Source organism: Cupressus sempervirens, chromosome 2 (genome assembly GCF_028749045.1).
Source record: "Cupressus sempervirens isolate cs-2001-9-10 chromosome 2, ASM2874904v1, whole genome shotgun sequence".
NCBI lineage: Eukaryota > Viridiplantae > Streptophyta > Pinopsida > Cupressales > Cupressaceae > Cupressus > Cupressus sempervirens.
In genome coordinates this window covers 409,560,496-409,587,404 of record NC_143119.1, presented here as the reverse complement: position 1 = coordinate 409,587,404, position 26,909 = coordinate 409,560,496, and the positions used below count along the sequence as shown (strand labels likewise).

Here is a 26,909-nt window from a genome sequence, read left to right as displayed (position 1 = left end):
CTAAATCAATCTCTGAAATTACAAATTTATTTACCCAATTCACAAAAACGAGCAATATCACATTAAAGATTTAGTCAATAGGAGAAAGTTGTGATTCCAATGTCTAAAAACACTTTCAGATCAATCTGGGAGCATATTTCTCTAGGAGGTGTATATGGTCAACTTGCAAAAAAATTGCTACAAAACTGCACATCTTGCCAATCAATAGTGGGATTTTTAGTTTTGGTTAGTTGTAAAGTTCATCCTTTCTAGTAGTAAATTTGACATCCGTTTGGCTGTCACTGGGTATTTAGAAGCAAGTTTCTCTATTCAGGGACAATTTTTTTTTGTAGATATGAGTGTGTGACTCTTTTCTAATTTGCAGAACTTTCCAAGATTTATAGGTTGATGAAGCTATTGTTGGCTAATTCTACATCAAGAATCATGGAGAAGGTGGAACTGAATGTTAACATGAATAAAATGCATGGATATTCATTTAACTGTGCCTCATGGATCTAACAGTATCGAGAGAAGAAGCAACATAAGGATTACTAGCCCTCATGTCTTGAACTTGAGTTTTGGTAAAAATAGCAATAACATATAATGTCCCCATTTTTGCCAGCATTAGGGTTTGTGAGATTAGCCTTTTTATTGTGATCCTTATAGGCTAATTATTGTGGATAGAGGGTCTTTTGAGGCAGTGGCTTGGCTTGTGAGGGTCTTGTCTTCTGCACAATTGAGTAAGCTACAGGTTGGTCTTTGTTTGGCTCAAATTGGACTTTGTTTGGGCTTAGTTTTGTGTACTTACTATTTGTGGTAAGTTGGTGTTGATCAAGATAGACCTTTTCGATTTTTGGAAAGTGCATTTGGTCACATGGAGAAATAATAGATATGACTCTTATTTCAGATGACATATTTAAATGATGAGTATTTTGGGAGTTATTATATTTTTAGTGGCCAAACTATTATTAAATAATTAAATGACTTATTATAAAATTATAATTCAACTTTATAATTTCATTTAAGTTGAAGGTTGAGTTATCATTGGAAAGAGCTATTTATTAATTAGTGAAGCCAAGTCAAGTGAAAGAATCTAATGGAAGCTTCTAATTAATGTTGTGTGGTGAAGCTTCTTGAATGAAGTTACATTTTGGCAACAAAATGAGCGTTTTGGAGGTTATAAATACAAGCTCATTTTTTGAGAAAAATATTCTTGAATATTTGTTTGCTTTTGTTGCCTTTGTCTTTTTCCGAGTTTTGATTTTTGTGCCCTTGCTGAAGTATAAGGGTTTGAATTCTGAGTTGTTCCATTGGATGTATAGCTGAAGTATTGTAGATTCAAATCTGAGATTTTGTTCTGAGTTGGCTTTGGCAATTGTGCTGAGGTATACAATTGGCTAGTTCTCCTATTGTTTTATTGTGGCTAAAGAGAGTTCTATGTTGAAGAATTTCACTGGCATTGGGAAAAATTATTAAATTTATACTTGTATTTTCTGTTCGTGGGGATTTGTTGATTATTGATACTTGTATTTTCTGTTCGTGGGGATTTGTTGATTATTGAAGTCTACAGGTAGCGTTCGGTTAGATGAGTTTCAGATTTGCAGAATTGGGAGGCTGTGATTCATTTAGCTGTGCTAAGATTGGAATTTGAAGAGATTGGCATCCATCCTGGCATTAAATTCCAACCTGCATTTGCTGAGGAAGCTGGCTGGTTATTGTATATGTCATTTCCAGATTTATTGTGTCTACCTGCAACACTATTATGTCATGTTCAATAAATGAAATTGTGCTAAGGCATTTAATAAAGTGGGGAGTTGCTCATTAATTGTTTGCCAATATTCGGATATCAATTTCTAGTCAATTTGTGAATGTATCAAATTATTGAAAGTGGAGAATCAATTCTCATATTGGTATTATATAGAGTTATGTTCATCTATCCATCTCTAGTTCATTTGCTTGAGTTTTGAGTTCACTTGCCAAGTGTCTGACAAATTGTCAAACATCAGAATAATTGATCTATTTTGGAGTTAAAACCAGCTAGGGTTATTACATAAGGGGTGGTATAGACCCTTCAGCAGACAAGAGAGGGAGAAGCTGTGCCACAACAGAGTGCTCAGGCACAAACCCACCAGCTCCACCCAAACCCAAACCATTCTTGGGCAGGCGGCAGAACATCTCTAGGAGTCACCAGATGAAGGTGAAGAGCACAAGATTGCCTGCCTGAGAACCCATGATAATGTTACGGCTAGAAACAACCATGTTTAGATCAGACACTTGCATAGGAAAAGGTGAGAGTAGGAAGCCTTAACTAAGGTCCTAACTGTATATGAGCAATGTTAGTATGCTAATAGAAACCAAATTTAAATAAAGCTTCTACAAACTAAACAAAATTCATAAACTTCAAGATAGACTAAGATGAGCTCTCAATTGAGAATATGAGCCATTAATGGGCTCTCTCAATGAGAAGCTCTCTTGTTGAGTGGCTTTGTCTAAATAGATAGGATGTATGCTCAAGCTTATGCTTCAAAAAGGGCTTCAAATGGAGTTGGAATTTGGGTGTGAGTGTATGGTTTTGATGTAAAATGGCTTTTTAAAATGGCATTATGACTTTACTTCATGGATTGTGTTCTTTTGCAAAGGGGAAGGATCCAATTTATAGGCAAGAGGGTTGAGGGATTGAGGGCTAAGATGCAAGGATGGGGAAAAGCTCATGGAGAGCTCAGATTGCATGAGAGGAGAGCACATGGATTGTGCTTCCTTATAGTCAATCAGGGAGTGACACATGTCACAGGGTGAGAGGATGGAGGAAAGGGGAAGGATGAGTCAACAAAGGAGGCTCAAGGGATAAAATCTTCATAAAGACCCTCATAATGGCTTGTAAGAGCAATGAAAGGGCTTGGAAGAGTCATTTATGGCCTAGTGGGCTTCATAAAGTTTTATGATTGGGATATTTTGAGTGAGATGAGAGGAATTTCGACTTGGGCTTGATTAGGAAGGTTTTAAGCTTGCTTAGGATTGTGCAAATGATTAGAGGATGGATTAGGATGGTTTAGGATTAGCTTAAGGATAGGCAAGTGGATGGCATTTAATGAGGGTGGGTGAAGGAGGAGATATTTGTTAACTTTGGCTTGGGTTAGTAAGTCTTAACCCATGTTTAGGGAATGTGACAAGGTTAGGAGGGGATTAGGATTAGGTTTAAATACATCTTCTAGAAGAGTCTAGACTTTGGATGAGGATAAAGACTTTCTAGAATAGTCTAGAACTTCCTAGGATGAGGATAAATTAGATTTTTAGGAAATAAATAAAGTTTTATTTATTTCAAGGGTTTGTGTTGAGGAGATATTTATTAAAACTTTTTTAATAAACATGAAGATTAATATTTAATCTTAATTAAATATTTTGAGTTGGGATTAGGGGTAGGAAATGATGGGATTAGCCTTTAATCAAAATTAAAGAAGGATTAGAAGATATTGGAAGAGGTTAGTGGTCTTAAGGAAATTGGCCAAGTTTTGGGCAAAAAATAATTTATTTATTTATTTTGAGTTTTTTGGTCAATTTATTAATTAAATAATTAATAAATAAGGAAATAATGTTTAAATAAGATTTAAACATTTTTGGGAGGGATTCCTTAATTAAATATTTTTAATTAAGATAAAGGGATTTAATGGCATAAAAATAAATAAATAATTAATTAATAAATGATGATGTCATCAGAAATTTTTTCAGAAAATAAAAATACTTTATTTTCTAAAGGATTTAGGTGTCTACATTTTGCCCCTCTTTGATGTGATGCCGCAAGTGGCATGGCATCAAAGATAAGAAAATAAGATGCCCAACGCTAGAGCAGAAGAGGAGAGAATGGACTGCGAGATGCCCCCTCAAGAAGGCGGTGGGGAGAGAAAGAGAGGCTTGACGGCTTTCTGAAAAGTACAAGAATCCGAGATGAGTAAGGAGACTCAGATTGGCTTAAGAGAAGAGGTTTAGTTAGCCCAAACTCTCACTACGAGAGAATGATAAAGGGAGAATTAGAGGCACAAGAAGCAAGCTTAAGATCTCAGGGATTGCAGAGGATGAAGGAGCAGAGCGCTATAAAAAGGAATCCAGGATAGGGAGATGGATGATGGGATGATAAAGCTGATGCAACAAGATTTCAAAGAGTCAGATTGGCAGAAGATGGGTTTCGGAGATCCCTAGGACTAGGATTGTGGAGCTCGAAAGATGAGGCTTGGTGGATTAATTGGATTGGTGGATCCCTAAGACTAGGATTGTGGATCCCTAAAGCTAAAAGTGCAGATTGATTCAAAGAGATACTGATGCATAAGCTGGGGTAGGAGAGACAGATGCTGGATATGGATGGGGGATAATGGAGATGAAGGGAAACCATTGAAGCTTTTTTGAGCAAGGGGATACTTCAAAGAGAAGTACCACCATGTAGTTGAGCACTAGATTTGCTATAGGACTGTTGGTTAATTGCCAAGGTTACCAAGAACATCAAGGCCTTTTCACCAACTATCCAGAGGATTGATGGACTGACTCAAAACAAACACTCAAGGATTGCCCCAGCATCACACATGAATCCTAGAGGAAGCAGCGTGGAACCGACACTGGGTAACCCACAAGCAGAAAAGAAAAACAAACAAAAGACCTGATCAAGACCTTACGCTCAGATTGCCCCATTCGTAGTATAACATGATATGAAAGATCGTGGCAACCTTGAGGAGGGAACAAGGAGATTGCTTGGAAAAGATACTTCAAGACCCAAAAGGGAAGATTCCAAATCAAAAGAAAGAGAAAATCCAAAAGAGAACCGTTTGCCAACGAGATGGGTAGGATGAGGTACTAACGGACCAAGATCAGACATGTGGAAAGCTATATCCTGCAAGGACCTATCGAAGAGCACCTAAGCTGATGGATTTTGGATGAGTGATATGTCTGGCAAGTTGAACTAAGAAGGATAACACTTTGGTGACAAGAGATCTAGCTAAAGGATGCATTGGAATAGCTAACCAAGGGTTGTGCGATGTGTGCAAGATGCTGATCAAGAAGGAACTGACACGAAAGCTGGATAGATACAATGGTACTAAGCTAAAGAGGATGTACAAGTTGACGGACCAAGATATGTTACAAATGTACAAGGTTGTTCATGTTTTGGTTTTTGTGAGATGGAAATGTTCGTGAAGGGTGGGATGTCGGTAATAGTTGATAGGTGGATAGGTAGATGGTTTGCAGAAAGCTTAAGGAAAATGGGATTCTTTGTGTGCATGTGATAGGATACAAGCTAGGATACAAGATTTGGCATATAATACAAGCTGGAATATGGTACAAACTTTGGACAAGATTTGGATATACAAGCTATGATACAAGATTTACAAGCTGGGGTACAAGATTTACAAGCTGAGGTACAAGATTTACAAGCTGTACAGGAGGTATTTACAAGCTTCATTAGATTTTGGATATTTGGTCGGAACACCAAGGGAACAAGTAGGTGTTTTATTGGATTGTGAATGGATGGATGAGGGATAGGATAGTGATAGATAATGGATTAGTCTAAGTACACAAGGCGCCTGAATTACCAGGTTTTCACCAAGGTACCTATCCAAGGCGCTTGAATTGCCAAGTTTTCACCATTGGACGCTTATTTCTCTTTACTATTTTTTTTATATTTTTCAAAAGCTGGGTATACCAAGGATCTTCAAGCATAGAACTTCTTGAGATGAATGATGTTAGTAGGATCATTCAAGAGTTCTCCTTCCGGTGTAGATAGTTGATAGGCTCCGGAACCAAAGGAGGCAGTGAACATAAGGACCAAGCCAGGTAGGTTCAAACTTGCCTTTCTTTTCTCGATCAGCTTGGACTTTCATATTTTCTTTGAGGACCATGTCGCCCGGCTGAAAGTGTCGTGGAAGCACCTTCTTGCTGAAATTCCTTTTGAGACAAGTTTGATAGATTGTGAGATGATCATAGGCTTGTTGTCGCTTCTCGTCTAAGAGATCTAGCTGGGTGAGCCGAGCTACTCTGTCTTTTTCATCTGATATTTGCTCTTGCAAAGATATGCACAAGGAGGGAAGTTCAACCTCTATGGGTATTACTGCTTCGGCACCATAGACTAAGGAGTATGGAGTTGTGCCTGTGGATGTACGGAAGGAAGTTCGATAGGCCCATAGGGCTGGATTTATTTGTAGGTGCCAATCACGGCCGGAATCATTGACAACTTTCTTTAGGATTTTGAGGAGGGTTTTGTTAGTTGCCTCTGCTTCGCCGTTACCTTGTGGGAAATATGGGCTAGAAAAGCAGTGATGGATGTGGAGGGAAGTGTACAATTCTTCCATGTTGAGATTTTCAAAGTTACTGCCGTGGTCGGTGAAGATGGTGGATGGGATGCTGAAGCGGAAAACAATGTGGTACAAGATGAACTTGGAGACTTGAACTCCTGTACCTGAGACTAGGGGGACTGCTTCCACCCATTTAGTGAAATAGTCTGTAGCTGTGATTATCCATTTATGTCCATTAGATGAGAGAGGTGTGATAGTTCCAACTAGATCAAGGCCCCAACAAGCGAAAGGCCAAGGTGGTGCAATAGGCTGTAGATCCTGTGCTGGAGTGTGCATAAGATTTGCGTGCTCTTGACATGGGAGACACTTTCTGACAAAGTCACAGGAGTCTTCTTCAATGGTAGGCCAATAGTAGCCTGCTCTAAGGATTTGTTGCGCGAGGACAATACCACTCATGTGGGCACCGCAAAGTTCGGAGTGTACTTCTTTTAATGCCATCGCGGCCTCATTTTCATCTAAACATCGAGAGAGAGTATCATGATAACCCCGACGATATAGGGTATTGGCTATGATAACATAGCGGGATGATTTTCGGATGAGGTTTTGGCGTTGGGTACGTGTGAGGTGAGGGGAGATGATACCATCTTTAAGGTAAGTGTGAATCTCATGGTACCAAGGGGATTGGGGACCAACCAAGATAGAAACACAGTTTGAGTCATCATTCGCATAGGCAAGTGTGAGGAGCTGCTCGACTAAAAACTCATACTGCGTAACCGCTTGGGGAATTTCCAAGAGCGAGCCGATAGTAGCCATAGCGTCTGCTGCTTTGTTCTGTATTCGAGGCACTTGTGTAAACTGAAGCTATGTAAAATGTTGGGTTAGCTGATCAACTAGCTCTTTGTAGGGTAATAGCTTTTCATCTTTGGTTTGATATTCATTTAGGGCTTGCTTGATGATGAGCTGAGAATCGCCAAAGATTTGTAACTCAGTGATGTTCCATTCTGCAGCTATCTTTAATCCTACTATGAGAGCCTCATATTCAACTATATTGTTGGTGCTAGGGAATTGTAGCTTGAAGGCTTTTGGAATGTAATCTCCTTGAGGTGTGACCAACAATATTCCTGCCCTTGATCCATGAGATGTATATGAGCCATCAAAATAAAGTTTCCATGGGGGCTGTTCTTCAATGAGACAAATATGCTCATCTAGAAATTCTGTGATCAAAGGATATGTATCTACTAGAGGCGCATCAGCTAGGTGATCTGCTATAGCTTGCCCTTTGATTGCCTTTCTGTCCACATACTGGATGTCAAATTCGCTGAGGAGCATGACCCATTTGGCCAAACGGCCTGTAAGTGCTGTTCTGGAGAGCATATACTTGAGAGGGTTGATCTTGGAGACTAGTTGGATGGTATGACTTAGCATGTAGTGGCGAAGCTTTTGAGTTGAGAAAACAACTGCCAAACAAGCTTTGTCCATAAGAGTATAATTGAGTTCATAACCAACTAGGGTTCTACTGATGTAGTAGATGGCTCTTTCTTTGCCTAGTCATCGAGCTATGCTAGAAGTGCCCCTAGAGCAGTAGGCGTTGCTGATATGTACAAGATCAAGGGACGACCAGGAACTGGTGGAACCAAGATAGGGGAATTGATGAGATATTGCGTGAGATGATTGAAGCTGTGTTGACATAAAGGATCCCACTTGAAGTTTTCATCCTTCTTCAGTAAGTGTGCAAATAGCGTACACTTATCTGCAAGCTGGGAGATGAAGCGCCGAATGGATTGAAGCTTTCCCTGAAGAGTGCAAAGCTGTCGTAGTGTCTGGGGAGGAGGCATGTCTAAGATAGCTTTGACCTTCTTGGGGTCAATCTCTATACCTCGTTTAGAAACTATAAAGCCTAGAAGCTTGCCAGATGTGACCCCAAAGACACATTTCTTGGGATTCAGCATGAGATGAGATTTGACTAACCTATCAAAGACTTTCTCCAGGTCAGCAAGATGATCCATGAAGGTATGAGATTTAACCAAGATATCATCCACATAATCCTCCAAAATGCTATGGATAAGATCATGGAAAATGGCTGTCATAGCTCTTTGATAGGTAGCCCCAGCATTCTTTAGGCCAAAAGGCATCATGTTGTAGCAAAAGGTTCCCCAGGGGGTAGTGAATCTTGTCTTATGCTGATCTTCTTCTGCAATCTTGATTTGATTATACCCAGAAAATCCATCCATGAGGGATAAAATTTCATGTCCAGCTGTAAGATCTACAATCATATCTATGTTGGGCAAGGGAAAATCATCTTTTGGACAAGTTTTGTTAAGATCTCTGAAATCAGTGTAGATTCTGATGTCACCGGAAGGCTTAGTGACGGGAACCATGTTGGAGATCCACTCTGAGTAGTCGATAGGTCGGATAACCTTAGTAGCTAACATTCTTTCTAATTCAGCTTTGACCAGTAATGCCACCTTGGGGTGCATTTTTCTAAGCTTTTTTCTGACGGGCTTGATCTTTGGATCGACTGCAAGATGATGAACTACAAGCTTTGGATCCAGTCCTGGCATAACCTGATATGACCATGCAAACCAGCCAATGTTCTCTCTTAAGACCTCAAAGAGGAGGTCAGCTTGGTCTTGTGATAGGGATGTAGCAATGTGAACAAGTCTGGGGATCTCTGAAGAACCGATGTTGACTTCTCTAGTATCCTCAATTAGAATAGAAGACACCTCTAGTCGATTATCTTGAGGAGGCAATGCTAAATCCTCATGTTCTGCTTGTGACTCTAGATTTTCTTGTTGAGGGGTTCTCTTCGCTGCCTTAGCTAGTCCCGGATTCACCTTAGTTCCAGTTTTGGGTGTATCGGAACTAGGTTGAGGATTTTCTCCAAAATACCCCTTGGGATCTAGCCTATAGATATAGGCAGAATCTGGCTTTGTTTGCTTGTCAGGAGTTTCGGCTCCCATGAATCTCAGAAGCGCTTCCTCTGATGTGAACTCATCAATGTGTATGATGCTTGGTTGGTCCCAATCTATGAGTTGTGGATGGGCGAGTGGTAGGTCAATGAAATGGATGGATAGTTCTTGGAGAACAGAGTCTCCGAGGAAGATTTGGTCTGAGATATCGTCGTAGGCTTTCTTTTCAACTTCCTCAAGAATGTCTTCGATTTCGACAAGGTCGCGGTGAATGTTTGAAAAAGCGTGATTGTTCTCATTGGTGCCCCCAGTTGTGGGTATGCCAAAGCCAAGACTTGACTTCGATTCCTACTTGTGTGCGTCGATGGGGCACTGCATGCCTCTTTCTTCTGGTCCCAGACCACCACCTTGATAGTTCCATTTGTCAGTGATGAGCTTATGTTCTTGGGGATACTTCTGGCTGAAGTGATCAAGGCGTGCTTGATTTCTTGGAGGTGCATCCTTATGTAACCAATTGTTGATATCTAGAGTGAGCTCCTCATGGAGAGGGATTTTCGAGGATACAAAGGTTGTTGGGCCAAACTGTTTGTATCGAGGAGGTGGAATCTCCTTAGCTTTGTGATATGTTAGTTGTCAATGGGCGTGTGGATCAAAAGGGAGTGCCCCGACAGCAAATGCATCTGATAGACTATACTCTCCACAGCCTTTGTTATTGATCTTCATGGAAGATAGGGTGGACGCGAGGATGGTTTCTGGGTCATTACAAGTGTGGGATGAGCTGGCGATGGCTGTGCCGATATCAATTCTAGGGCAATGGTTTGCATATGAAGCTTCAACCGCATTGCAGTAAGCAAAGGGTTCTGGATCGGCATGGATGGTTACCTCAGTGCCCTGATGCGAAAATTTGACGCACTAATGGTAAGTGGATGGAACGGCTTTCATGGCATGAATCCATGGGCGACCGAGGAGGATGTTAAATGGTAGGTTTAGATCAATAACATGGGAGAGTGTTTCTTGGATGACTGGCCCAACCTTGATTGGCAGCAAAATAGTTCCTTCTGTGGTTCTTTCCAAGTTGTCATAAGCTTTGATGGTGATAACCTCACTGATGATATCTGCCTCAGTATACCCAGCTTGTTTTATGAATTTTAGGGTGCAAATATTCAAGGCTGATCCATTATCTATTATTACTCTTTTTACGGCAAAATTGGATACCATAATGGCTATGCGGAGCGGAAGGGTGTGATCGGTGGGTTTGAATGATAGGGCACATGAGGAGGATATGTGTCCAACGAGATTACAAAAATGAGTAGCGTTGATATTTGAAGGGACACGGGATTCTATGAGAGCACTGTCAAGGATGTTTTTGTACACAGGACTAGTGCAGAGAAGGTCTATAATGGAGATTTGGGCTGCCATGTTCCCAAGGTGTTCGAAGATATTGTACTGGCTTTTTGATGGAGCTGATGGTGCTGATGAAACTGGTGGGCCTGCGATGTTAAATCGCGCTCTTCGAGTGGTGATTGCACACTCATTGTTTGGTCCTTGGATATTGATAACATTGACAGAAGGCTCTTTCTCGGATATACAACCTATGAGGCTACCATAATCTATATAGGATGAAGTGTGGTCATTGTTCTTCCCATGCTGTTGGTTTGGCTGGCGGTTGTTGGTGTTGTTGTTGTTGGTTTGGATAGGTGCTTTTCCAGGATTTTGGTTGTTGTGAGGGGGAAAAGCATTTTGATAGATCTGTAAGCCTGCATTGGGAGAGGTTTGAGCACCAACGGTGATTTCTTTTCGATCAATGAGGTCCTGCACATAATCTTTCAGTTTCATGCATCTGAGGGTGGTGTGACCTTTAACCCTATGAAATTTGCAGTACTCATTGTCTTTGTACCATGCAGCTTTGGATTGGCCTGGGTCAATTTGCTGGGTAGGAGGAAATTTGATGAGGTTTTCCTTAGTCAATTTCTCAAAAATGACATCCAATGGCTCACCAAGGGGTGTATAATTTCTAGGTGCAGGTTGGAACTTGGGCTTTGGTCCTGCAGCTACATTGATGGCATTACCTTGATTGCTAGACCCTTGAAAGTTGGGTCTTGGATTGTGGCCTTGATAGCTTTGGTGATTCTGGTGTTGGTAGTTGATAGTTTGTTGATTGTTTGGTTGATAAGGTGGGTTGGACTGATTTTGGGAAGGACCAACAATATTCACATGTCTGGTGTCAGTGACGCCGTCTGTTGCAACGTACTTGTTTTTGTTCCAATACCTAGACTTGTCATTGGAATGTGATTGATTTTGGTTGGCTTCCTTGTAAATCTTGACCACACCATCTTTAATGAGTCGTTGCTCAAGGATCATTCCTTTTTCTTTGGTATCTTTGTAGGTTTGCAAACAGTTCATGGTCATGTGGTGAGCCAAGCTGGGATGGGCATTATTAATAAACATTTTCACCAAATGGCGTTCTGGCAACGTGCAAGATATGCGGGTGGTAAGGGTTTGCCATCTTTGCAGATATTCGGGAAGGCTTTCTCCACCTTTTTGCTTAGTGTGGACAAGATCAACTACTGAGAGCTTTGTTTCAACAAGATGGGCATATTGGGCTACAAATACCTCAGACAATTCAGCAAAGTTTTTAATTGTACCATATGGGATTCTATAAAACCATTCAAGAGTTGGTCCGGCCAAGCTTTTGGGAAAGAGATGCAAGAGGAAGACATCACCGTATGCCACTTCTTGGCAGTGCATGTAAAATTCCTTGATATGTGTGATAGGGTCTCCTTTTCCTCTGAATTTGTCAAACTTGGGTATCTCAAAGTGTTTGGGAAATGGTGTCATGGTAATGGCTCTGTCAAATGGGTAAGGACACATTTTCAAACTTGAAGGTTTTTGGATCATTTCCCTCCTGGATGTTCTTCAAAGCTGTCTTCATGGCTTCCCATTCTAAATTAATGGGTGATGGCTGGGGTGCACCCAATGTAAGAGTGCCCTGAGGTAGGTATGTGCTAGATGGGGCAATGGAACATGGATGGCTTTGAGGTATGGGCTGGTAGGGATTGTACATGGCTTGGGCAACTGAATGGTGGATGATGGGTTGCTGAGGTGGAGGAGGCACATATTGCTGCATGTGTTGCGAGGGGATAGGGATTGAGGGACCTAGGCTGGCTGTGGGATAAATGGATTGCTTTGTGGAGGTAAGGTATAAGATGGTTGTGAAGCTTGGAGAAAGGATCGGGAGCTTGTGGAACTTGACTTGGGATTTGAGGAGTTTGACCAATATATGTGGGTTGTGCCCCCATTGGGGAGGGTATCATGGCAAAGGAGGCCAAGTAATTGGTGGTTGGTGGTGGTGGATTTCCTCCTAGAAGTGGCATAGAAAAATAGTTAGTAATAGGAGGTAATGGATTAGTTGGTGGTGGGAATTGAAAGCTTGGGAATGGAACTGATGGGGTTTGATAGCTTGGTGGCTGGATTTGAAAGCTTGGTAGAGTGGTGGCAGGAGCTTGGGTCAATTGAGAGCTTGGCAGAACATTGGAAGTAGCTTGTGGGGTTTGATAGTTTTGTGGAGTGAGGGCAGTAGCTTGTGGATTTGTGGCTGATGGCACTGAGCTCCAAGGACCTAGTGGAAATGATGGAATTGTGCTCTGAGCTGAGGTAAACAAGCTGGGGGTGATGAAAGGTTGATTTCTTGGCCCCATGGGTGGCATCCCGGTTGTAGATTGCTGAGGTTGGCCAAAGATGCTAGCACTGATTTGGGAGATGGGTGGATTTGGAAGGCTGGGTTGGAGAGCAGCAGCAGCAATAGTGAAGGGAGTGAATGATGAGGTGTTTTGGGCGAAGGGGGTTTGGGATGGAGTGGTATGGACCAATGGTGGAGTGGTGGTGGCTGGATTGGCTTGCGGAAGGGAGATTTCAACTTGAGTGGAGGCTGGTATGTTTGGGTCTGTTGGATCATAAGGATTGGCTTGAGGCTCTTCTTTTGGCACATATTGAGGATAATCTGAATCATAAGAGCCTATTGGGAGTGGTAGTTGTCGAAACAACGGGTGAGATGGATCTGATAAGGGAGGAGGTCTTCCAAAGTCGAAGGCTCCTATATTGTCCTTTCAAAAGTTAGCCATGATTGTTTCTTTGTTCTTGTCTATAATGGCGTTCACCAATACTGCATTTCCTAGTTGGTTCACTAAAGCTTCAATGTCAGTAGGTGATGGTATAGTGTTCTCTGGGCTGAAGGATGGTTGAGTGCTCAAGGGGAGCGATGCTATTTGATCCAAATGATAGGGTTCCATTGTTTCTTTCTTCTTCTTGGCTAAGTGAGTGACGGGTGGCATGAAAATGTTCCTAGGGATGAGATGCAACAATGTTGATGGATGCCAAGGGGGAAGGCTTTTCTATGCAAATGATTTCTTGGGTTGAGGCAAAGCTATATGACAAACCTAAGGAGGATTGGGTTGGGGATTCTAACTTCAAAGATATGTTGCCAAATCATGAAAGGTCTGCTTTCCTATGTGCAAGCTTGGTGGTGATTGTGTCAACTTAAGGATAGACTGATGATCCTTTAGGAAAAACACGAGATTGACCACTTGTGGATCCCAACCTTTAGCTCAAGGTGATGAGGGATAACAAGTGACAAAGCTAGATTACCCTAGACAAAGCTCTGTCAAAGGGATAACCTTGGTGAGATTAGTGGATTTGCAAGATGGTAGGAATGGCAGACTTTGGCAAGGCGACAACAATTTTGAAGGCTTGGATGTGAAGTTTAGGCTTTTGGGATGCTAGCTAGGTTTGAGGGGATTGGTTTGGTTCTAAGGCAAATATCTAAATGAGATGGGTGAGCTAAAATTCTTAAGGGGATGACTAAGGGTGGTTGGCTTACTTACAAGGATGACTCTAATGTGGAGCTTATGCAAGAAGATGTGGAGGAACAAGGGGGCCTAATCATAGAAATCATGCTTAGTTGGTAAGGCATAAGCAGGGTTAACTCCTGGATGCTTGCTAAATTTGATAGTGTGATCTAACCAGGCATCTTGAAGGGCTTCGTCGGCAGCTTTGTCTTCTGTTTTGTGGAGTTTGGCAATTCGAGGGCTTGGTGTTACTTCCTTTTTCTTAGCTGCAATTTCTTGGTATGCCTGAGATGGCTTGAGTTTGGCTTTGTGAAACTTCTGTTTGGGTTTGGGTTGTTCTGACATAAATTCCTGAATCTGCTTGGCTTAGAGAGATTTTGGTTGTTTTGCTTCAACTCGTTCAACTTTTGGAACAGGCAGTGACTACGCTAAGTATGCCCTAAGCTAGGATTGACCAAGTTTGGCAAACTCTCATTCAACAAGTAAAAAATCAAGCAATAGATAGGAACAACCAGATAGAAGTTTTTGATTCTCAGAATGTGATACTTGCGCCAAGGAGTGTGTATGTTTTACAAATGTTTCGATCTGTCACTTCAAACACATTAACACCCTAGATGGTTGTCTGCAAGGCTGACAGTTGGTTTAGCTAAGGAGTCCTCGATATACCCAAAGTACATGAGGCCCAAATCCGTAGATGAAAACAAAAAGATGTCACACAGCCGAGAGGAGCGGTAACCCACTTCTCCTTTTTCACTTCTCAAGGGTATAAAGTTTCTTGAGGCTTAGCCCGAGTGACAAAATCTTGATCCCAAGAGAGGTGTCTCTGGATTCACCTCCCGATCTTTATACTTCGTCGGAATGCTGGAGTTGAGGTCATCCCAAGGGGTGATGAAATCCCCAAGCAGGCCTCCTAAAATTTAAACAAGATTTTGGATCCTAATCTTATGCACCCAAGATGGCCTCGAAAGACGACAAGGGGAGAGAAGACTTGGATGATCTTGGGCTAAAAGACAGAATTCTTTTCCAACTGACGCTTAAGTTTTTTGGATCTAGACCTTGCAAACACACGTTTAGGATGCAAATGTTCAATTCCAACTTGAAGCGTTAACAAAAGTAAAATCGATCGAAAAATGAATACACCAAGAAGATTTAGGGTCAACAAAAGTAAACTCGTGCGCCTGGAGGCCCTCCACGTCAAGTATCGATTGATTTTTCTTTAAGGCATTCAAGATTGAGTGTGAGTTTGTTTTAAGCCCAAAATAAAGATGTGTAAAACTCGGTTTCAAGCGCGCGTCCGGAGGCCCTCCACGTTAAGATTTGTTCAATTTTTATGCCCAAATGAAGTGTTAGCGAGACTAATGTGCATTAAAGAAATTTTCTATCTTAGAAAAATCAATAAAAATTCAAGTGAGTGGAATTTGATTTTTGTGGAGCACTTAACACCTTCTTAGGTAGACCCATCCCCATATATGGCGCTGATATTGCAACCAATGGTTAGAATGATGGGTGATTAAAGAGGGTGAGTCCAACAACAAATTCACTCAAAGTGTCTTTATTTGTTTTTATAACTTAGAAAGTTTCTAAAATGTAGATTCTTTTTATGCCCCAAAAGATGAAGTGTGAGATATTGTAATGATTAATTGACTTTTTGCATTCAAGATTGGATTTGTTGTTTTAATCATGCATTCATTAAAAAAAAAACTTGATTTTAATCCATGGCACTCAAGAGTGATTTTAGCAACATTCATTCAAAAACAGGGGGATTAAACATTCAAGTTTTTTCCTTTGAGCATTCAAGATTGAGATTTTGTGTGTTGTTTTAAGAACTTTGAAGTGCTTTGTTTTAACCTTAGATCATTCAAGATTGTTTTGGACTCAAAAGTAAAAATGACTCTTTGGACTTTGGTTTTCATTCAAGATTTTGTGTTCTAGTTTGCATGTTTTAAGCCCAAAAATGATATTCCTAGAGTGTTTTGATGCATGAAAAACCTAAGAAACATTCAAGATTTTGCAACAAGACATTTGTTTGGAACAAATAACAAAGCTTTTAGGACAATTTTGGCAACCATTTAGGACTCTTAGTTTTCATGAGATTTTTAAAAGAATTTTAAAATATTTGCAAATGAGGTTCATTTTATCCTTGATTGATGCTTTGAGTTTGATTTAAATTTTAGTGTGCACTTAGTGTTGATTTTGAACCTTTTGAAATGGAAACTTGAAGTTCTTTTTAAATTCCAAAAAATAAAGTGTTCTTAACTTTGCATGAATGCATCTAAAACCTGGATGTTGCAAGGATGCAAATGATTGGATTGGTTTAGTTTCACTTGTTAAAAGATTTTTTTTTTTGCAAATTTTTAGTTTTTAATGAATTTAAGTATGATTTGGGGGTTCATTTTAAGCACTAAAAAGAAGTGTGTATGGTTTTGCTTCCTTAAAAAAAAAATGGCCAAGATCTCCCACAAGAAGAAGAAGAAGAAGAAGAAGTAGATGGAATAAGAAGAATATAGACAAGAAGAGGAAGAAGAATTCCAAGTGCTTTGTCCACTTGTAAGCTTGAAAAATCTACAAACACTATGAGATAGACTATGAGTTTCTTTGTCTTCTTCATGCTCATGTGGACTTACAAAACCAATTTATACAATCCTACCAATCACAAAAACAAACAAAATTAGCCAAAATTAGCAAATGACATACAAAACTTGACTAAAAAAGCTAATGAAGATGACCCATGCGGGATCCCACCGGGCGTGCCAAAATGTATATGAGCAATGTTAGTATGCTAATAGAAACCAAATTTAAATAAAGCTTCTACAAACTAAACAAAATTCATAAACTTCAAGATAGACTAAGATGAGCTCTCAATTGAGAATATGAGCCATTAATGGGCTCTCTCAATGAGAAGCTCTTTTGTTGAGTGGCTTTGTCTAAATAGATAGGATTTATGCTCAAGCTTATGCTTCAAAAAGGGCTTCAAATGGAGTTGGAATTTGGGTGTGAGTGTATGGTTTTGATGTAAAATGGCTTCTTAAAATGGCATTATGACTTTACTTCATGGATTGTGTTCTTTTGTAAAAGGGAAGGATCCAATTTATAGGCAAGAGGCTTGAGGGATTGAGGGCCAAGATGCAAAGATGGGGAAAAGCTCATGGAGGGCTCAGATTGCATGAGAGGAGAGCACATGGATTGTGCTTCTTTACAGCCAATCAGGGAGTGACACATGTCACAGGGTGAGAGGATGGAGGAAAGGGGAAGGATGAGTCAACAAAGGAGGCTCAAGGGATAAAATCTTCATAAAGACCCTCATACTGGCTTGTAAGAGCAATGAAAGGGCTTGGAAGAGTCATTTATGGCCTAGTGGGTTTCATAAAGTTTTATGGTTGGGATATTTTGAGTGAGATGAGAGGAATTTCGACTTGGGCTTGATTAGGAAGGTTTTAAGCTTGCTTAGGATTGTGCAAATGATTAGAGGATGGATTAGGATGGTTTAGGATTAGTTAGCTTAGGGATAGGCAAGTGGATGGCATTTAATGAGGGTGGGTGAAGAAGGAGATATTTGTTAACTGTGGCTTGGGTTAGTAAGTCTTAACCCATGTTTAGGGAATGTGACAAGATTAGGAGGGGATTAGGATTAGGTTTAAAGACATCTTCTAGAAGAGTCTAGACTTTGGATGAGGATAAAGACTTTCTAGAATAGTCTAGAACTCCCTAAGATGAGGATAAATTAGATTTTTAGGAAATAAATAAAGTTTTATTTATTTCAAGGGTTTGGGTTGAGGAGATATTTATTAAAACTTTTTTAATAAACATGAAGATTAATATTTAATCTTAATTAAATATTTTGAGTTGGGATTAGGGGTAGGAAATGATGAGATTAGCTTTTAATCAAAATTAAAGAAGGATTAGAAGATATTGGAAGAGGTTAGTGGTCTTAACGAAATTGGCCAAGTTTTGGGCAAAAAATAAATTTTTTATTTATTTTGGGTTTTTTGGTCAATTTATTAATTAAATAATTAATAAATAAAGAAATAATGTTTAAATAAGATTTAAACATTTTTGGGAGGGATTCCTTAATTAAATATTTTTAATTAAGATAAAGGGATTTAATGGCATAAAAATAAATAAATAAATAAAATAAATAATTAATTAATAAATGATGATGTCATCAGGAATTTTTTCAGAAAATAAAAATACTTTATTTTCTAAACGATTTAGGTGTCTACACTAACCAGAGTTGTTATCATAGACTTGTTTATCAACTTTAGAACCCTTGATGCTCTCAGAACATCCACTTTATGGGTCTTCTTTGAAGCAACAGCAGAACAAACACTTCTGCATGCATCTGGAGAGATCTGCATGTTCCTGTTTTTGCCCAATGTAATATTTTGTCCTTGTCTTTCATTTGTGTTGCTGTCTTAGTGCTCTTTACTTGTGTGTACAATGTACATGATTCTTTACATTATTCTTTACAGGTTTCTATATTTCGATGCATGGAACAATTACTTCTAAAATTAATTTGCACTAAGGAAGAATTAGATTTATTTTGGTGAATTCTGTTGTGGAATTTCTCCACTAACTATAGTACAATTTTCATGATTTTATTCACCCATGGACAATTTATAGGCAAGTGATTGATGTTTCTTACTTCTGTTTGTATGGACAATCAGATAATAATTTGGCAACTCATTTCACTTCCTTACCTCTGGTGCATATAATTGTACTTATCACTACTCAATCTCTGCATTTAATGAGTCAATATGTGTTTCTGACACAATAATTTGACTGATGTTGATGTCAATTGAATGCCTTTTCTTGATAATCTTATGGACCGTGTGCTTATTCTTTGGTGGATGCTTCCTTGGCACTGGTATCTGTTATGTATTTGGCATTTCTTCATACTGCAATCTTGGGTTTGCCCTTGTTATAAATATAAATGCAAATTTCTGATATGTTCATTCTTTAGCATAGTTGTAGGTTATATATGTGTATATTGACAAGTAAGCATTCCACAACAACAAATAGCAAGTGAATGGTGAGATTTCAATACTGTAAAGACTGAATACGAATATGAGTCTATGATCACCATCAAAATTAAATTATCAAATCTTGATAATGTCTTTCCATAACCATGAGAACAATTAATTATATTACCTTAATAAAATAATGTTTTTAAACAACTTTGTCATGACCGTGTTGCTAGGGAATAACTAATACTCACGAAGCTGCATAAACTCTGTATTCTTCTTTTCTGTGTCTTATTCAATGCAAACATCAAAATGCAAATGGGATAGGAATTGACACTGCTCTGTACTTCTCAATAAATTTCTAGAATAGAATACACAGAGTATCTGTGTTCTTAGGTAGTGCTACAAATGCTTAGGGCACTGACAAGAGGATGATTAAGAGTTGCTACCTGAAGTTTTGAGATGCCTTCTTATATTCCATTACTTATTCAGAAAGTTGAAGCAACTTGTTATAGTGATGATGCTTTAGTTATTTAATTGTTTGTTGGACAGGATCATATGATAGTTTTTTAAATTGATTGATGGTTCTTAATATTGATCAATTGTATTCCTGGACATGTAGGGTGACTGCAACCTTGAGGATTTATCCCACATAATTATTGATGAAGTGCATGAACGCTCAGTTTTGGTAGGTTCTAATTTAACTTTAGTGATATTTGTTAGATATAACTATGCTAGAAGTAGCTTTTTAAAATACTCATCATTACAGCATTCTATTATATTTTTTTAATGCAATATATCAATCTATGTGCTTATCAAAATTGTTGCTTGTGCATTGAAACATAAATTGGTCCTTATATAGCAGCAGCTTATTGGTTTTAAGATTGAAGAGAGGGATTATTGAATCTTTCATATTAGGTATTAAATTAATGTATGATTTTATCATCGGAGGAAACAAAAGTCATCATTACAGCTCTATCTTGTAATATCAATTTAAGCAGAATAAAATAATGGGTAAATAAATTGCATTTACCAAGAGGTTCTATATGAGTTCAAAAAAAAATCGACATAGAAATTCTCTTCAGAGTTCAAACAAAGAGAAAAGCATGAAAACATACAATTTAGATATAACAACTCTAAGGAGTGTTCTTGGTGTGTGGGAGTCAATGATAGCCATATAACTGGATTTCTATAGATAAATCAGAATAATCTGTGTCAAGAATTGTAGTTGCTAAAACCTAGAGAGCTTGTCTATTAATGGATGAGTCAAAGAGTTTGCAAATGGCAGATAGGCTTGGAGGAAACCCAAGATTGTTAGAAGAATTAGGGAATAAATTACAGGATTAGATATTTATAAATTATATATACACACACATACATATTTGTCTCTGATTTTTCAAGGACATTTGGACTTTTTGGCAGAGTGAAATTTGCTCGTGGGCAAACAATTTTGGGAAGGGTATCATGCCCATATCTTTCATATTAAAATAATTGATAATGTTTGTTTACTGTACAGGGTAAGAAACTTAACACATGTAGTATATCACAATTCAACGCAGAACAGATACTATATTCATATATGCACTCAATGATTACAATCTGAATACAATGACTACAACAATGATTCCAAAGTCCATCCCATACATGTACATATACCTTTCCAAAGGGGTGACTCAAGCGTCACGCGCCCATTCGGATACCACTCTACTCGTCGGCTACACTATACATTTTACCGATAACATCATCCCCCCCAAAAGAAAAGTTGTCTTTGGACGACAATACAACAAAACTCAAAGTAAACAGAATACATCAATGCAAAAATACTAAACAGAGGGATGCGTCCCTGGCATAGTGGCTGTCCGTGCCTCAACTTGTTCAGCTCTGCTCGTAGCTTGTAGACTTGCTCTTTCCTAATCTTCAGTTCTACTTCTGCTTCCATCTGAAGCTCTAGGGCTGATTGCATCATCTCTATGATTTCTCACAACTCTTTCTCTTTTCCTGCTACCACTTGTTCCTTTTTTGCTACTAACTGTTCCTTTTCTGCTGCCCGCCTTTGTAGTTGACTTTGTTTGTCCAACAGGGCTGCCCTTTCGGATTCCTAGGCCGCCTTTTCAAATTCCCAGGCTGCCCTCTCTGAAGCTAACCTGGCAGCTATCTCCTCCTGAGCTCTCTCAGCTGCTACCTGATTTGCTTGAATCCTCCAAAGAGTGTAATACGCCTCCCTGTATATCTTCACTACCTCATGAATCAAAGCCTCTACTTGGCTCTCCATACCGGGATCTCTTGTCATGGCCCAATCCTGCCGCATCTCTGCAGTCTCCACATCCGGCCATCCCTGCTCCTCAAAGTAGACAGTAAAGGCAGTTGGGTATCCCAATCTCATAAAAGATATAACCCTCTCCAACTCCTTAACGACTAAGTCCAATGCCCGAGTCTTTGTCGAAGCTAACACCTGGTGAGCTCGAGATGCTAGAGCTGCTACATTAGCAAGAGATGCCTCTCTCATCCCTGTCTCCTGCCCTACTGGATGTTCCTGCTGCACACCCATAGTCGTCTCTACTGCTTCCGCCATACGCTCAACAACACTATGCAATACTTCCTCAGCCTGTGTTTGTCCGACCTCCTGTAATGGGTTCTTCAAAACTGCTTCCCGCGTGGGTGTCAGTAGGTATGTCACTCGAGGTGCCAAGGTTCAGCGGAACCGTGTACTCAGGTAAGCACTCAGCTTTTAGGTTCAGCTCTCTCTGTCTCACTCTGGTGATGCCAGCAGTGCCGTATCTACCATAACCACTGCATCAGAACCCACTACATCCAATCGGACACTTGATGCCCCCAACTCCATGCCTGCCGGTACCTCCATTACCCCTGTCTCTGTGTCCATCTCCGCATCAGGTACCAAAGTCTCATCTCCTGTCTCTGGTAGAGTCTCACGAGCCGGCCCCATCGTTACCTCTGGAGCTGCTATCTTCGTTGGTGACGGATGTGCCTCTGTTGCTGCCTCCAAAACTGCTCGTCTCTATGGTGGGCTGCGTTGTAGCTGAAACTGGTGTCATCACCATTGGCTGCCTGAACTGACCAAATCCTGGAATGCAATGTATGCCCACAGGAACCAAGTGTGTCATAGCCGAAAGTACAAGCTGCGAAAATCTCAATGGTGTAGTAGTGATCACCTCTACCTCCTTGTCCTCTTCCTCGTCTCCCTCGGTCCCACTCTCCTCTGAAGATGTCTCCTCTCGACCACTATTTGTGTTCCCACCATCTGGCCTCGGTCGTTTCTGTCCGATGGTTTTATTGCCGAGTGTATCCAAATGCCTCCACTGCATAATTGGTGGTTCGCCTGGCACGAGTGGTCGTGGTTTGGCCTCCAGTGCATCATTCAGAATCATCCGCGTCGTTCCTTCCAGGAACAGGCCGATAGCATAATGCGGCATATAGAATGTTTTGTGCTGCAATGTCATAAATTCTGACATCCGTTCGGCCAACAATGCTGCCCAATCATATACCCTGACATGCAAAATCCCGTTCATCATTGCTACATGGGGAAAAGAGATATCTAAAGCGCAGCTTGAACCTGTGAAGCGGTTTTTTACTATGTCCATCAAACAACGCTAGTGACCCTCCTGAATATTAGATTTCTTTAACTCTCTGCCCTTGGACGTGTCTGAAAGAGCTTCCTATTTCGCCTGCGACAAGTCTCTGCACACAAGCTGTATCAACTTCAACTTCACTTCACGACTCATCTTTTTTGGCTTTCTTTCTATTTTTCTTCTGCCTTGGGCATGACCAAGTATGCCAAATACCTGTGTAAAATTAGCCGGTTTGAATGATACTACTAAATTGCAACCAAGGTATTCAAACGTATTGGTTCGAGAGAACCTGTCATACGTTTCAATCATTATGCGCAAAAACCCTTCGTAGTCTCTGATGCAAAATATTGGCGTTTGCACTACCCATTCTACTTGTGCTTTCCGGATACCAGTCTTCACCTGGTGGTTTTCTGGAGTCTCCTACCACCACTTCCGACATTTTGCACCATTTAACCCTTCGAATGTAACATTGTAATGTAGGAATGTCTCCTGGCTGCTTCGATTGCTTTGCTTTCTTCTTACTGGTCCCTGTACTGGTCCCAACAGCTACATGGATTCCGGATGGCAATGTCTTCACATTCCTGTTCATGGCTGCGTCTTTGTCTAGTTTTTTTTTCCATGCCCTTTTTCCAGCTGACTGCATAACTATCACTTCTTTTTCATTTTGCTGAGTGATCACAAACCGTTAGGGTAGTTACTTCCCATACAAACTTCTTTCATAGTTTCCTCTCTTGTCCTGGCTTCCATACGGAAATGTACAGCTCTCCCTCAAGCTTTGTGAAACGGCTTCTATGGTACAGCTACACAATTTACTTTCCTTACTGAATCGGCTCCTGGGTACGGCTTGTTTTCCTCTTTGATTGGTCGTTCCCTTTCTTATAACCTGGACCATACGGTCCTTCCCTTCTCTACTAGCCACCATACGGAATTGCTTCCTTGACTCTATGCTCTCCTGTCCTAACTTCGACTTTATGCTTTCTTGCCGATTGCCAATTCCTTCCACCAGCCTGGGTTTTTCTTTCTTCCTCTGGCTGTCTTCCAAACTCGTGGTTTTTATCTCTGTGTTGGCCATATGACACTTCTCCATAGCTGTACGGTTCAATCTTTACATTTGCTTAGTCGGCCGTACACACACCATACGGTAGTTTTGTTTCTGCCTGGATCACGTGTACAACCCTCATTATTTCACACTATTCTTCGTATGGTTTTCCTGTTTTTGCATTCCATACGGGCTCAGCTTCCTGTCTCTCAATCCCGTACGGTGTCAAGATTCTGTTAGTTTGCTTTCGCCGTATGGTGTCCAAATCCTTTCTGCTTCTAACGTAGGGCTTAATTTCATTTGCTCCTTCTATGCCGATCACTGTATGGCCTATGCATGCATTCCAATACTTATCCAATGCTCTTCCTTAGCTGGCTATATGTTTGTACTCTACTGGCCGTACGGTGTCTTTCGTACGGTTTTCCTTCGCCTAGCCGTACGGTCTTCCTTCACCTAACCATATGGTCTTTAGTTCCTCTTCCTTATATCTTTCTAGCATATGGTGACTTCCTTCATAATGTCTCTTTACCTAGCTGTACGGTCTTCTTTTTAGCTTTACTTTCCCTATCTCGCCATTCAATCTTTGTTTTTCTCTGGCTTTCTTAACACCGTACGGTTGTCTTTCAATATGTTTTTAATATGCCTCCATCCATACGGCCTTGTATGCATCCCAACTCTTATGTAATTGTCTTTTCTCAGTAAGTGTGTTTGCCTAGCTGTACGGTCTTCAATTTTCTTCCTCCTACGTTCCTCCTCTAGCCATACAGCTTCAAATTTCTTCCTCTTATGTTCTTTTTCTGGCTATACGGCTTCAATTTTCTTCTTCTTATGTTCTTTGGCCATACGGTGTCTTTTATAACTCGGTGATTTGCTCCTTAAGTCCGTACGGTAGGCCTTATTTCCATTGCTTTTCATCATTGATTCCACAATTATTTTCTAATTTTACTTCCTACTCTTTTAATACTTCATCTTTTACTTTAATACTTCATCTTTTATTTCTTTTTATTACTTCGCATTTAGAATTATGTCTACTCCATATTTTATTTACTTATTACACATATATACATTATTTACAGTCATTTTTTCTTTCTCAGTTGTTTGTCGGCGGGGGACCATTTCTTTCATGTTATATTTTTAACTTCGATCCATTTACTGCATCTGGTATTTCTTTTCCATCTAGTGTCCATAACTTAATTGCTCTGTTATAGCCAACTTCCCGTATCTTGTATGGTCCGACCCATTTAACTTTGAACTTTTTAGGCCTGATTTCATTTCGTCCGTTATACTTCAGTACTAACTGGCCCGGTTGAAACTTGTTTAATTTCAAGTGCTTATCGTGCCATGCCTTCCTTTTGTTTTGTGTAACTTCAATGGCCCACTATGCCTGCAACCGTCACTCATCAAGTTTGTTCAAATTGTACAATCTCTCCCTTAAGCTTTCCATGTCACCCAACTTGTTCTCGATGGTTATCCTTAAACTCGGTACCATGAATTCTGTCGATACCACTGCCTCCTGTTTGTACATCAGCTGAAACGGGGTATGTCCTGTAGTTACTTTATATGAAGTACGGTATGCCCATAGGGCTGATGGTAACTTTTCTTCCTAGTCTTCTCCCTCAACTGCACAGGGTTTATAAATCACTCCAACCAAGATTTTGTTCTTTGCTTCTGCTTGTCCGTTGGCTCTCGGATAGTATGGGCTTGACAATGAATGATAGATCTTAAATTCAATAGTAAGCAGTCAGATAATATGGTTAACAAAGTGTCCTCCCCGATCACTTGTCAACTGCAGTGGGATCCTGGACCTAGTAATAATCTGCCGATAAATAAATCTTGCTGTGCTTATTGCTGAGTTATCCGGTAATGCGCGTGCCTCCACCCATTTAGTGAGGTACTCTATTGCTACCACTATATATCAGCACCTTCTAGTTTTGCTCACCTTCAGAGGTCCAATGAAGTCCAATCCCCATCTTTCAAAAAGTTCCTGCGCATGCGAGGGATTTAGAGGCATGAAGTCTCTCTTTAATGTTTTCCCGGCTTGTTGACATGTATCGCATGCAACAACCCACTCCTTGGTGTCGTTGTATACGGTTGGCCACCATAGTCCTGCTAGAAGTATCTTCCGTGCAGTTATATCCGACCCCATGTGTCCTCCTGCCGGTCCTTCGTGTGCTTCCTTTAGTACCTTTGGAACTTCCTCCTCTAGGATGCACCGCCTTAGAATCTGATCCGGTCCCATTTTGTATAATAGCCCATTGATTAATTGAAACGTTTGGCTCCTCGGCACCAATTTCTGTCTCTCATTTGGTGGCATGTCACTTGGAAACTACCCCATCGATAGATATTCTCCAATACGTGTGTACCAAGTAGGTAGTACTGTAACATGAAATAGCTGCACATCTGGAAAATCATCATTAATCCCCTCAGGTGGCTCCCTCGATTTTATTCTCGATAGATGATCTGCACCATGACTTTTCCTGGCCATACCACAATCTTAAATGTGAACTCCTATAATAATAGCAACCATCGACTTATTCTTCCTTGAATAATCAGCTTATTACCAAGTATAGCAGCGCCTGATGATCTACGTAGAATACGAATGGAGTGGCCAACAAATAATGTCTAAACTTTTGCACTGCGTATACCATCCCTAATGCCTCTCGCTCCGTCATACTATAGTTTTTCTCTGCCTTCGATAACAATCTACTTGCAAAATATACTGGATGATTCAATCTGTGGTCACCAGTCTGCGCCAATGTTGCTCCGATGACATAATTTGATGCATCGACATGAACATGAGATTCTTTGTCCCAATTCAGATAGGCCAAAATCGGAGCCGTGGCCAACCTTGTTTTTAGTCCCTCAAAAGCTTCATTCTATTCAGCCTCCCATTTGTAAGGTTCACCCTTGTAGGTGAGTTTGTCCAACGGATAAGAAACTTTTGCAAAGTTTTAATAAATCTCTAGTAATAACTGATGTGCCCTAAAAATGACTTTACTTCCGATACATCTGCCGAAGGTGGCATCTCCAAGATTACGCGGACCTTGTTTGGATCCGTCTTCAATCCTTCTTTACAAACTATGTGTCCGAGTAGCTTTCCCTGTGGCACCATAAACCTACACTTCTTTGGGTTCAACGCCAATCTTGCTCGTCTGCACCTCTCCATGCATTCTTCGAGCGCCGTTATGTGTTTCTCCTCTGTGCTAAAAATTGACCAATCATCTAGGAACGCCTTAAAACTTCCGACAGACATTTTATCAAATATGTGTAAGATTATCCTTTGGAATGTTGCTGGGGCATTGCACAATCCGAACGACA

General features: G+C 40.3%; 1 protein-coding gene across 5 annotated transcripts in view; it reads left to right on the top strand.

The window, feature by feature from the left end:
* The window catches only part of LOC149572842 (DExH-box ATP-dependent RNA helicase DExH7, chloroplastic-like), a 356,903-nt gene that overhangs the window by 118,340 nt on the left and 211,654 nt on the right, over positions 1-26,909 (top strand). For all 5 annotated transcript variants that reach the window (XR_016359987.1, XM_089813915.1, XM_089813917.1 and 2 more), the window contains exon 16: positions 19,588-19,653. Coding sequence is in view for 4 of the 5 variants with exons in the window: in XM_089813915.1 (XP_089670041.1) it covers positions 19,588-19,653 (66 nt within the window). In the remaining variant the exon portion in view is untranslated. The remainder of the gene's footprint in view (positions 1-19,587; positions 19,654-26,909) is intronic.